Below are 13,792 nucleotides of genomic sequence, written 5' to 3' on the forward strand. Positions count from 1 at the left end.
CCCATGTTAGCAGAGCTGCCGATAGAAATGCTTGCTTGTGCTCGTATTGGCGTTGTTCATTCGGTTGTATTTGCTGGATTTTCAGCAGAGTCCCTTGCTCAACGAATTGTAGACCGCAAACCTAAAGGACTGCTAACTTGTAATGTTGTCCGCCAGGGTGCTAAAGTTATTAATCTGAAAGAAATAGTAGACTCTGCACAGGTGGAATCATCTAAAAACGGAGTTTCTGTAGGTGTTTGTTTGACATATGCAAATGAGTTTGCATTAAATAAAGAAAACACACCATGGAAGAAAGGAAGAGATATTTGGTGGCAGGATACAATTCCAAAATACATGACCGAATGTGAAGTTGAATGGCTTGATGCAGAAGATCCACTATTCCTTTTATATACAAGAGGTAGTACAGGGAAACCAAAAAACTGCATCAGGCTTGCGTGCCTTAGCACGTCTTGTGAACTTGACAATTCTGGATCTGAAGATGTGCTTAGGGATTCATGGTGGATTGGTGCATCCAAAAGGGCTTACAAACTTGAAGGAGCTGCAAATTTCTCGAAGTCTTGTTGCTCTGGCATATCTCAACATAAATTCATGCTGTAGATAATGCATTAGACTGTGGTTTGGTGAATACACAACAGTTTATAGTGCGCTACAAAACTGCTGAAAATAATGCCCAACGCACAACAGTTTCGTAGAGCGCCATGAAACTGTTGTAGCAACATAATTAAAACTCAGTCAACCAGTTTTGAGGGACCCAAGAGAAATTTTTGAGAAGGGAATCTTTTCAAAGGATCATATAAGAGGTGCCAACATCAACAAAGGAAGAAACAGGTGGCAGAAGCTTATATTCGAACCCTAAACTTTTTTGTTATAAAGTGACCAGAATTACTATGGTTCAAGATAAGTCAGACAGCTTGGAGAGGGTCTTGTCTTCACACATGGAAAGCGTTGACAACATATCAAGGACGTGGCATTCTGATATATTTTTGCATAATCAAAGAAGAACGACATGGCTCATTGGTTTCGAATATCATTGAGGAAAACTGAAGGCAGATAAACAGGGGTAGTTTCCTACCTTTCAGGGGCAATGGAGAAGATGTGACATTAAGGGCAAGCAGGTAGCTACAAACACCTACCTCAGCCAAAACTAAAAAGACCACTTGTCAAAGAGTGAGAATGATTGTAATTAAGGCTATTATTAGCATGATATGGAGTTAGACTCCTATTTGACTTAGATCTCTTAAAAAGTCCAGTTAGTAGTTTGTTACATTTAATAGGTAGTTAGAATTTGAATAGGTGTCATATCAAGCAGAATTGGAGTTCCCCTCGGGCTGGAGGAGGAAGCCCAGTCTTGTAAAGAATTCTATATATAGCAGGAACAACAATGTACTCAAGAGGAGGAAATTCTCAAAGAAAGAGAGAACTTTGTGTTATTGTATGTGACGGTATGTTTTCAAGATAATATAAGGAGTTGATTTCACTACTCAGGTTTTAGCGAGGGTTTTTTAATGTTTGATTTTCTTCATGGTCTCTTTCCTGTACTTACTTGCAGTAGTACAAATACATGTTACTTAGAACTCATTTGAAGAAGCTCTAATTTCCTTCATGTATTTGTGGACTGTGTTCCTACACTATATATCTGTTCTACTTCTATGTGAAAGCCCTCTATGCCCTGACTTCCATTGAAATTTAATCTCATTGTTGTACTGAAACACACCTTGACTCCATGGCCCAATGAATAGTTTCTAATTGTGTTTCCACCACTCACATTTTACCTTTGTTTCACAAGAGTTAGCCATCTTGATCATAATCGAAAACCTTTAATCCTTTGAGAGAGCCCTCAGAGGTTGGGGAGGCTAAACCTTAGCCAAAAGTAGGTTTGAAATAGTTACTTGAAGTCTTCCTGGTCTACGGCCTTCCAGGGCCTGATTTTGAGATAACATTTTGGTGCGTCTGCCGGGAGCCTGAAGTCTATTCATTCTTGAAATTAAGAAGCTGAACTTCTGAAGGTAGCAGGAGCTCAAACATCATTTTGAGGCTGCAAAACTACCTTAGCGACTCCACACATCGAATAACAAATTGAAAGGTGACTCCACTGCTAGAAAATCAATAGCTTGATGAAGTTTCAAGATGAGTTCCAGTGCAAGAATGAATGCCAGGTATGCTCCTATGAATCAGTCTCATATCCATGGTTTTCCAAATCCTATTCCAAAGGTTGATTGGTTAGAGGATCTTCCAATATTCAAAGATGAAAAGAAAGACAATGCTGCTCTTCATTTGGTTAGGTTTCATATGCATGTACGCAATCTTAAGGTTCAGTTCCCTGAAGATTGTCTCATGAGGATGTTTATGACCACTTTAGAAGGAAAAGCATGGTCGTGGTATAAAAGTTTGGGAAATGGTTCAATATATTCTCTTGCTAATTTTCATGATGAATTCTATGAGATGTATAAAGAATGTTATCCTTCCTTATTGTTGCTCAAAGGTTGCTTTAGACATTCTTTAAGTCTTATTCAGTACTTGGAGGATTGTTATGATGATGATGAATTTATGGATGAAGAAATTTTAGAGGCTCTTCATAACAATGCATTTCAACACCATGAAGAAAGTATAACATCTCATGAAACGCAACATGAAGATCAGCAGGGGTTTACTTATGAAAACCATGTTTCATCCGTTGATATGAATGGGAAGATGCAGCAAACTTGCCAGTCTTTTGATCATAAAGAATATGAAATTGATTGCAAACACCAAGAAAAAATATTGGAAGAATTTTTTTATAATCCTCAGGCAGAGGAAAAGGTTGTTCATTTTTGTGATTCCTTGCAGCAGCTTACATCAAAGAATGATCATAATAGTGAGGAAAATTATATTTTTTGTAGGCATCATTCAGAAAAGCAGCTGGATAACATATCAAAGGAATCTTGTGTGGTTGAGAATTAGTTATCTGAAGATGTAGAATGTTATGGTGGTCATCAAATTAACCATGTCTTCTTTGACCCTATAAGTGAATACATGGCAAAGCTTTGCACACCAATATTATATTTTCATTTGCATTATGAAGATTAGGTACATTATAAGCTGATTTGGTCATTTCACTATCATGGTTATTTTAAGGTCGAATGCAGTCAAGAGACTCAAATATCAGATAAGACAAATGATTGGCTACATTGGAAATTTCACATTGGTTGAGCTAAAAGAAGCTTGAAATTGATAGGGTAGGTAGGTAAGACAATGCAAATAAGCTCAAGATTGACTGAGCATTTTTCAGTAGATGTAGATTTCTTTCTCCCACAATGATCATCAAGCTTTAAGCCCGAGGTGAAGGCCCAAGAAGCTTGAAGCGGACGCTTGACAAGCAAATCTATGTTTGTTATAAAGAAGACAAAGCACTGGACCTGCATGTTCTTAGTATACCACAGGGGCACACTATCCCAAGTGGAGCCACCTGTTATCACTCAAGAAAAAATAGTTTAAATTTTGAACATCAATTTTTTAAATTTGTCAAAGGGTTGGTGTCAGTTTTGGGCCTAGTCTTTTCATCTTGTTTTAGAGTCTTGTTAGTATGTCAAATGGGGTCAATTCTCTGTTTTAGTCCATCACTGGTCTCACACTGCACCTAAGCTCATTATGTCAATCCTATTTCAAAGTTCATAGCACAGAAACCTCGGTCGAGGTGATTTCGTAGCGCAAAACACCGATTTTGCACTAACTGCGCTATGAAATCGGGAATTCATGCTGATCCATAGCAAATCTCACCCCAGCTGTCATATTTTCTGCAAGAAGTTTACGGGGATAGCATGTGCAAGGTCTTACATGTCGGTCTTGACGCGTGTTCTGTAGCCTTCAAATTTGATTCTTGCCTGTACTATTCAAATCGGGATTTCCATCCAAAACCAAATCTGAAAATTCTCTATTAAGACCGAAACTTCTAATTCTGGTTTCGATTTGTGATCAATCTGGCAGTATGACTTCTGGGAAGAACGGGCTCTTGCCACCTTCCTTTGTTTCTAATTTTCAAAATGTCATGAAGAACAGAAAGATAGAAAAACCCCTCGAAGAAGATAATTCCAAATCCGAAGGAAGTAAATGCGGTAAAGGTGCTTCAGCTTGAAACGGCTGTAGGTGCTGCTATAAGTTTTTGATCGTGCAATTTGTGTCAATGTTCCAAGATCACGCTTTCCCCCAGTGAAGGCAACTTCAGATTTATTACTTGTGCAGTCTATTTTGTATAAATTAATCATGGTTGTTGATTTCAATGTTAAAGCTGTTCAACAAGCATTGCTTAAAATGATAGAAGGAACAATTGTACATGTTCCAAAAAAGGGAGCTTGCAAACATCCTTGTGGTGATCATATTCAGATCGATACAAAGGATATTCCCTTTATATGTGGCAGGGCTTTCGTGGATCTAGAGAAAATGATTTCTGAGAGACGACAAGATTCTTCTATTGGATTTGGAGCGCCTGTACGAGCTAATATGAGGGCTGGTGGCCTGACAAATGCTGCAGTGACATCATCCTTGCTAGAGTCGGTTGAGAATAGTGATCTTATTGCATATGGCTTAATACCAGAGTTCACTGGACGATTTATTGTGCTTTTTAGCCTCTCAGCGTTGACTAAAGACCAACTTGTTCAGGTGCTCATGGAGCCTAAAAATGCACTAGGAAAGCAATACAAGAAAATGTTTGAGATGAACAATGTGAAGTTACATTTCACTGAGGATGCCCTTAGGCAGATTGCATAGAAGGCAATGGTCAAGAGTACTAGAGCCCGTGGTTTGCGTTCTATCCTCGAGATCATTTTGACAGATGCCATGTTTGAGATTCCAGATGCAAAAACAAGGCTGGATTTATTTGCCTATGTTAGCAGAACTGCCGATAGAAATGCTTGCTTGTGCTCGTATTGGTGTTTTTCATTCGGTTGTATTTGTTGGATTTTCAGCAGAGTCCCTTGCTCAACGAATTGTAGACCGCAAACCTAAAGCACTACTAACTTGTAATGCTGTCCACCAGGGTGCTAAAGTTATTAATCTGAAAGAAATAGTAGACTCTGCACAGGTGGAATCATCTAAAAATGGAGTTTCTATAGGTGTCCGTTTGACATATGCAAATGAGTTTGCATTAAATAAAGAAAACACACCATGGAAGAAAAGAAGAGATATATGGTGGCAGGATACAATTCCAAAATACATGACCGAATGTGAAGTTGAATGGCTTGATGCAGAAGATCCACTGTTCCTTTTATATACAAGAGGTAGTACAGGGAAACCAAAAAACCGCATCAGGCTTGCGTGCCTTAGCTCGTCTTGTGAACTTGACAATTCTGGATCTGAAGATGTGCTCAGGGATTCATGGTGGATTGGTGCATCCAAAAGGGCATACAAACTTGAAGGAGCTGCAAATTTCTCGAAGTCTTGTTGCTTTGACATATCTCAACATAAAGTCATGCTGTAGATAATGCATTAGACTGTGGTTTGGTGAATACACAGCAGTTTCGTAGCGCGCTACGAAACTACTGAAAATAATGCCCAATGCACAACAGTTTCGTAGCGTGCCACGAAACTGCTGTAGCTACATAATTAAAACTCAGTCAACCAATTTGAGGGACCCAGGAGAAATTTTTGAGAAAGGAATCTTTTCAAAGGATCATATAACAGGTGCCAACATTCAACAAAGGAAGAAACAGGTGGCAGAAGCTTATATTCGAACCCTAAACTTTTTTGTTATAAAGTGCCCAGAATTACTATGGTTCAAGATATGTCAGACAGCTTGGAGAGGGTCTTGTCTTCACACATGGAAAGCGTTGACAGCACATCAAGGACGTGGCATTCTGATATATTTTTGCATAATCAAAGAAGAACGACATGACTCATTGGTTTCGAATATCATTGAGGAAAACTGAAGGCAGATAAACAGGGGCAGTTTCCTACCTTTCAGGGGCAATGGAGAAGATGTGACATTAAGGGCAAGCAGGCAGCTACAAACACCTACCTCAGCCAAAACTAAAAAGACCACTTGTCAAAGAGTGAGAATGATTGTAATTAAGGCTATTATTAGCATGATATGGAGTTAGACTCCTATTTGACTTAAATCTCTTAAAAATTCAAGTTAGCAGTTTGTTACATTTAATAGGTAGTTAGAATTTGAATAGGTGTCATATCAAGTAGAATTGGAGTTCCCCTCGGGCTGGAGGAGGAATCTCAGTCTTGTAAAGAATTCTATATATAGCAGGAACAACAATGTACTCAAGAGGAGGAAATTCTCAAAGAAAGAGAGAACTTTGTGTTATTGTATGTGACGGTATGTTTTCAAGATAATATAAGGAGTTGATTTCACTATTCAGGTTTCAGCAAGGGTTTTTTAATGTTTGATTTTCTTCATGGTCTCTTTCCTATACTTACTTGCAGTAGTACAGATACATGTTACTTAGAACTCGTTTGAAGATGCTCTAATTTCCTTCATGTATTTGTGCACTGTGTTCCTACATTATATCTCTGTTCTACTTCTATGTAAAAGCCCTCTATGCCCTGACTTCCATGTGAATTTAATCTCATTGTTGTACTGAAACACACCTTGACTCCATGGCCCAATGAATAGTTTCTAATTGTGTTTCCACCACTGACATTTTACCTTTGTTTCACAAGAGTTAGCCATCTTGATCATAATCGAAAACCTTTAATCCTTTGAGAGAGCCCTCTCAGGTTGGGGAGGCTAAACCTCAGCCAAAAGTAGGTTTGAAACAGTTACTTGAAGTCTTCCTGGTCTGCAGCCTTCCAAGGCCTGTTTGAGATAACACCATACATGAAAATCTAGCTCTCACTAACTTAATTGTTAGATATAAAATCATTGTTTGTTAAATATTTTTCAATATAATACAACATATGCATAATGAATTTATTTTTCCAAATAGATATAAATGCACCATCAATATTACTAATTGAGACATTTTTATCTCTTGCAAGTGGTTCGATCAACTTCTCCCCATAAAATTTGAACTAGTATTTAATAAGAACTAAAGCCCACACAATCTAATTAATCTACACCTCATAAATATCTATTAAATTAATTACATATACATATATAAATACATATAAAATTTAAACTTACACCAATTTTAATAGATTGAAAATACCATACTTAATATAAACTACACAAAATTTTTAATTAAAAAATTAAAAAAAAAACTTTATATAATGTTATAAAGCTTTCTATATTATTTAGACCATTAATAATGAAAAATATAAATATACATTAAAAAAATAGTTAAAAACTAAAATAAACTTAAAATACACATAAATTCTACATATCGAAAACTTTTGATTTTGTCTTTATACATTTGATAGATGTATATATTAAAATGTAAATTTGTTAAAATGATAAGTACTTAAATATAAATTGAGAGCTTCAAAGATTGGAAATTAAAGTATAAATATAAATTTTTATTTTAATTTTTTTAAAATAATAAAGAGTTTAGAGTTATAGAGATAAAGAATTAAAAAATAAAGAAAATCTTTAGAGTTAAAATATATATTTTTTGATATTTTTAGTTAAATTTATTAATAAGTAATTGAAAAAATATTAGATAGATTTTTAATAATAAATTCATTTTTTTAGTACAATTAAATATCAATCTAATAAATTTATAAATATAATAATCCTAATAAATTTTAATGTAATTTTTTTAAATTTAATTTAATTTAATTTAACAAAAAAAATTAGAATGTTAATTTACATTAAATTTTACCAAGATAATTTAAGAACTTAAAATAATGATATTTTGTAATCTTTCGAATGTTAATTTACATTAAATTTTACCAGGTTAATTTAATAACTTAAAATAATGATATTTTGTAACCGTAAAATATGAATTTTGTGATTTATTATTAATACAAAAAAATTCCAATAAAATCACTTATCAGATTTTATGTGGACGTTTGAACCACTTATCGTTGTACTTATGCATCATAAAATGAACCATCTTAACATTAACAAATGAAATATTTGAAAACAATCTTAATTTCAAGCGCAGCCGGGCAAGCCCTTCTTCCCTTTCACTTTGAGGCCGGACAGGTTCCCCACTGAGTCTGGGAGTGTCTGCAGACTGGAGCAGCTTTCCAAGTGAAGACTTTGGAGGCCCGACAGGTTCCCCACTGAGTCTGGGAGTATCCGCAGACTGTGGCACCACCTCAAGTGAAGACTTTGGAGGCCCGACAGGTTCCCCACTGAGTCTGGGAGTGTCTGCAGACTGGAGCACCTTTCCAAGTGAAGACTTTGGAGGCCCCACAGGTTCCCAATCGACTCTGGTAGCGTCTGCAGCTGGTTGCACTCCAACTGAAGACTTTGGAGTCCCGATAAGTTACAAAATTCATTTGAAATACTTTTAAGATACTCAGTTTTCAGAAAAACTTTTTCAAGATGCTTCAGTTTTCCAATGGACTTTGGAACCTTTGAAAGGGGAGCATCAATATGCAACTCCCTCAATTGCAGAGGTGCCTGCAATGTTCACATGCATTATTAAAGTAAGTTTGAGACTCTACAGCATTTTCACATTGTGTCATACGATAACAACACGCTAGTACAACAATTCATACACTATTAAAAAAGGTAACTAGAACTGTTAAGAAAACAAATGACTACCTGAAATTCATGTTGCCAGAGTGTTTTCAGTTGATCCCCCTCTATATGTAACACACTTAAATTATTTAATGGAATCGAGGGAGCTAAAGAGGACTTCAGACAGTGCTTCCAGCGCAGATATTTTGATGGAATCGAGGGAGCTAAAGAGGACTTCGGACAGTGCTTCCAGTGCAGATATACAAGCGGCGGTAACTGTTCACTGCTGAATATTCGTTCAGCAGAGTCACTTTCAGTCCCACGCAGCTGCAACATGCTTCGGTTGGACCTGCTAACTCCACGCACCTGAATTGTTCACCCCCAGCTGTTAGTTTTAAGATTTAAAAATTGACATACAATTTTGATAACACGAAGCTATTTTGAAAGTCCGTCGAAAGCTTCAGAATACTTACAAATGATGGACGAGCCCTCTCTGTGAAGTGCCAAAGACGACGGGGATGTTCTAGACCTTCAGCTATATCTCTGCCTAGGTCTCGAAGGTGGTCGTGCATTCTGAGACAGTTTTCACCGTCCACCTCCACGAGGCATCTGTTTTCCAGCTTCTGAAGACCCAGCAACCCTTCCCAGTTGGATCCATCCCATACTCTTATAGCGGTATCCCTGTACTCTCCTATAAAGAAACAGGCGATATCTAAAAATATTTCCTTTTCCTCCTTATCTAGAGCATCATAGCTAATTCTAAGTTTGCTCCGTATGTCTTCCGGAAGTACTTTGGAGGTTTTGCGCAATTGCGCATTCCAATGCTTCAAGTCATCTTCTCCACGAAGAAGCGCCCCAAGCACTTTAAGCGACAGGGGCAAACCATCGCAGAGTTTCAAAAACTTCTGAACAACTTCTTCAAATCCTACAACAGGACGGGGTTGACCGAAGGCATGCCAGCAAAAGAGCTCTTGCGATTGCTCTGGCTTGATGCATTTCAGTGTGTAAATGGATGACTCGTCAATACCGAAGTTTCTAAGCACATCCTTATTACGAGATGTAATTAAAATTAAGCTACCTACATCAATAGTATCTATAAAGGGTGCACATAATGCATCCAGTTGATCAATATGATCGATATCATCTAAAATGATAAGCCATTGTTGAGCTCTTTGAGCTCTTTCAGCATCCCTTTGCTTCTCTTTGAGCTTCTCTTTGAGCTCTTTGAGCTTCTCTTCAAAGAGCATCTCTTTGAGCTCTTCTTTGAGCTCTGCTTTGAGCTTCTCTTCGAGCTTCTCTTCGAGCTCTTCTTTGAGCTCTTCGAGCTCTTCTTCGAGCTCTTTGAGCTTCTCTTTGAGCTCTTTGAGCTTCGCTTTGAGCATCCCTTTGCCTTCAGCGACGCTATTTATTTGTGCATTCCATTGAATCAGGTCCTTAAGAAGGCTACTCTGCAGGGCAGGTAAATATCCGGATCTGACATCAAATAAGAAGCAAGATCGACCGTATTTTGATCTCTCTCTCTCTCGGTTGAAGAATTGTTTAGCGAGGGTAGTTTTCCCGACCCCGCCAAAACCTACAATTCCCAAAATTGTAGCCTTCTCGCTTTGCCGCTGCAGTGACAATGTTCTGTCCACATCTTCAATTTTTTCATCGAGGCCAGTAGGATATTTGGCGACGTTGAGAGGCGGTTTGCGAGCCTTTTTCACAACCTGTTGGACGACCTCCTGGACGAGCTGCGACTCTTTCCTGAACAATATTCAAATCACAGTTAATCGACTAACGAGAAATATCTAAATAAATAATCTGTTATATACTTATGAAGCCAGCAAAGTACAAAACTCAAATAATAGGGAGAGTTGGAGGGTCTTACTTGTCCTTCAGCTCAAAACCGACTATATTCGCCACAGCAGAAAGAGTATTCCTCCATTTTTTTATGGTCTCGGGGCCGTGTCGTGGTTCGAGCTTGCCAAGATGTCGAGCATATTCGCCGCTCGCCCACCGAACTTCTGCGGGCTCGACTTTGTAGAAAACCGGAATTATTGTTGACCCCGACTTCAACATCTGTTCCCTCATCAGTACGAGTTCATCGAGACACCATTTAGATTGAGCATAATTTGGAGAGAATATCGCTACGTGAACAGTGGCTGTTCGAATAGCCCCTTCGATTTGGGCATCCAACTCCTCTCCTCTTTGCAGTTCTTCCTGGTCCAGAAAAACTGATAATCCGAGTTTTTTAAGGCGATTGTAGATATCTTTAGCGAGTCCTTCCTTCACATCAGGACCGCGGTGATTTAGAAACACTTGATACACATAGCTGTTGGTATTGCCCTGGGAGGTGGATGCGGAGGATGTTCCGTCACGGGCGGGGGTAAAGTTAACGTTTGCCATTGGATACAGAATAACAGAAAGTGCGCTGAGCCTCAATATTTGCGTCTGAAAGATTCAGGAGGGCAAGGAACTTACCAGCTGCACCTTTGCTATTATTGCCTGTGTATCAACACCCCAATGGTTGGGCACAGGATTGAAAACAAAACAGCTTTGGAATGTGGTTGATTACTGAGCTTCTCATTTCCTTCAGCAAACCAAGTGGCGATATATATTGAAGTTATAGTGTAATCTGAACGGTGGAATTTGGAAGCATGAAGTTTCGGGCCAATTTTCCCTTCGTTCTGTCACAGCAAGCATCAAGTTTCCTGGAAATTTCACAGCATTATTGACCATTGCCATCTATCCGTACCGTACGCGTAAAGCATTTGGAAGGCCGGGAGCAAGAGCTAACCAGCCTCCGTCATTCTTCCACAATATGTACTTAACCAGCCTGCATGTAACCAGGCATTTAATGCCCAATGGTGGATGCAAGCTGGTTTGCATAAACGATTGGGTCCCAACTGAAAGAATCTTATCTTTGGTAAAGCAAGGAAATGAACGCAGGTCTTCCAAACGCTTTATGCGTACAGGAAGTACTGATAGATGGCAATGGTCAATAATGCTGTGACACGACGAAGGGGAAATTGCCAAGAAACTTGATGCTTGTTGTGTGGGGGCAAACTTGCTTGTTATGTCGGTGGATGCCCCCTGTTTTGGTCGGAGACTTCACGTCTCATCACAAAAAATCATATCATGGGTTGGTGGATGCAAGCTGGTTTGCATAAAGATTGGGTCCCAACGGAAGGAATCTTATCTTTGGTAAAGCAAGGAAATGAACGCAGGCCTGCCAAGTCTCCGACCAAAACAGGTGGCATCCACTGACATAACAAGCAAGTTTGCCCCCACACACAACCAGCATCAAGTTTCCTGGCAATTTCTCCTTCGTCGTGTCACATCATTATTGACCATTGCCATCTATCAGTACTTCCTGTACGCATAAAGCGTTTGGAAGACCTGCTTTCATTTCCTTGCTTTACCAAAGATAAGATTCCTTCAGTTGGGACCCAATCGTTTATGCAAAGCAGCTTGCATCCACCATTGGGCATTAAATGCCTGCTTACCATTGCCATCTATCAGTTCCTGTACGCATAAAGCGTTTGGCAGGCCTGCGTTCATTTCCTTGCTTTACCAAAGATAAGATTCCTTGAGTTGGGACCCAATCATTTATGCAAACCAGCGTGCATCCACCAACCCATGATATGATTCTTTGTGATGAGACGTTAAGTCTCCCACCAAAACAGGTGGCATCCACCGACAGAAAAAGCAAGGGAGTGGGAGACTGGGAGTGGACGTCCATGAGTTCCGTGCGAAAATCTGCTTTACCGAAGATGTGATTCCTTCAGTTGGACCGGGACGGTGGGACCCAATCGTTTATGCAAACCAGCTTGCATCCACCAACCCATGATATGATTCTTTGTGATGAGACGTTAAGTCTCCGACCAAAACAGGTGGCATCCACCGACATAAAAAGCAAGTGCGTGGTAATTTCGTGGTGTAGCCATTCCGCATTTTACGCGTTTCCCCGTCGACCAAATGCTTTGGATACACCATTCATCTCTTTTGACTGCGACGACATATTTTGTGTTCGATTCACTGTCCACGACACTTGGCGGTTGATGTTATCCCATTCTCTTAATGGAAACCATTGGCATTGCCGGACTTAAATTTTCTATTTTCCATAGACAACACTAGCCATGGATTTCAAATAAATGTTAAGACAACTTCACATCCTTCCCTGCTTTAATCAATCATTAAATTGTTAATTTTTTTTTAACTTAATGGTCTTACCAGCATAATTGTCGGATAAATTTCATTTCCAATATTTATAAAAATAAAAATAAAAAAATTTATTAGATATACATCGTGTTGAATTTGATTTAATATTTTATATATATATATATATTATTTACGCTTAGATGTACTATTGTTTTTAGGTTTGATATAATTTTATGATATATAATTATAGTTTGGATATATTTTAATAATTGGTATTTATATAATTAACACAATCACATTAATAAATATGGTTGATATATTATAAACATATATGGAGAAGTTTCGTAAAAAAGTATGGGGAAAAGCGCTGGGTAGAAAGAAGAAATATTACATTGAGGAATTCAACCCTACATGTGATTTACAAGAAAAAGAGTTTATTGGAGCTAGCATTTCGTGGAGGGCAAAGGTTCTTGCTCAATTAAGGACCAACTTACTCAAATTGTGGAATCAGGAAAACATTTCATTTTGAATGTGATGCATTCAAAGATATTAGAGAAAGTTATGATAACATGCTTGGCATTGTCTTTTTAGCCAGGGGATTGTTGGAAGGTTGGGTCAGCTGATCATCAATTCGAATCGGAAAAGGATTGAATTGTAAAAAGCTAAAACAGAGATCTAATGGTCTCATAGACTATTTTTAGTCTCATGGACCTTAAAATATCATTTCATTTTATATTAATTACATCCACAACAACATTATTAAATTTGGTTGATATATGCAAATAAGTGTATATCATATCACATTAATAATTATTAATAATTATTAGATGTATGGTAAGGATTTAACATTAATACTAATTATTATATAATTATAATAATTATATAAGTAATAATTAGGTTTTTGCAATATTAAAATATTGAATTTTAATATTAAAGTTTTAGTAATGAGTTTAGTATTAAGGTTTTAGTATAGGGTTTTAATATAAGTATAAGTTAAGTGTTCAACTAAGTGTAAGTTTTCAATTAACATTGAAACCTAATATTATAAACCTTATATATTAATATTATAATCTTGTTGATGGTGTTGGACTTGCCAAC

General features: G+C 37.8%; 1 protein-coding gene and 1 pseudogene across 1 annotated transcript; one reads left to right on the top strand and one right to left on the bottom strand.

The window, feature by feature from the left end:
* The first annotated feature begins 4,239 nt into the window (after nt 1-4,239).
* LOC149214705 (CLP protease regulatory subunit CLPX1, mitochondrial pseudogene) lies at nt 4,240-4,743 on the top strand (annotated as a pseudogene).
* A 3,253-nt stretch (nt 4,744-7,996) lies between these two features.
* Nucleotides 7,997-11,473, bottom strand: LOC149214706 (disease resistance protein RPV1-like). The gene is made up of 4 exons (XM_089392380.1): nt 10,422-11,473; nt 9,025-10,297; nt 8,636-8,917; nt 7,997-8,491 (listed from the first exon to the last, which is right to left on the bottom strand). Exons 1-4 carry the CDS (start codon nt 10,937-10,939, stop codon nt 8,018-8,020), a joined length of 2,547 nt encoding a protein of 848 aa, XP_089248506.1. The 5' UTR covers nt 10,940-11,473; the 3' UTR covers nt 7,997-8,017.
* Nucleotides 11,474-13,792: the final 2,319 nt, after the last annotated feature.

Source organism: Pinus tabuliformis, chromosome 1_1 (genome assembly GCF_031772625.1).
Source record: "Pinus tabuliformis cultivar Carrire ecotype Pingquan chromosome 1_1, CPIR1, whole genome shotgun sequence".
NCBI classification, from domain to species: domain Eukaryota; kingdom Viridiplantae; phylum Streptophyta; class Pinopsida; order Pinales; family Pinaceae; genus Pinus; species Pinus tabuliformis.

What these genes read in the sequence shown, in the direction of transcription:
- LOC149214706 (XM_089392380.1), bottom strand. Translation starts at nt 10,939, where the DNA reads ATGGCAAACGTTAACTTTACCCCCGCCCGTGACGGAACATCCTCCGCA. An exon ending in GGTTTTGAGCTGAAGGACAA is followed by an intron (nt 10,298 to 10,421) that starts GTAAGACCCTCC and finishes AATATTGTTCAG; the next exon opens with GAAAGAGTCGCAGCTCGTCC. An exon ending in TCTGGCAACATGAATTTCAG is followed by an intron (nt 8,492 to 8,635) that starts GTAGTCATTTGT and finishes TGAACATTGCAG; the next exon opens with GCACCTCTGCAATTGAGGGA.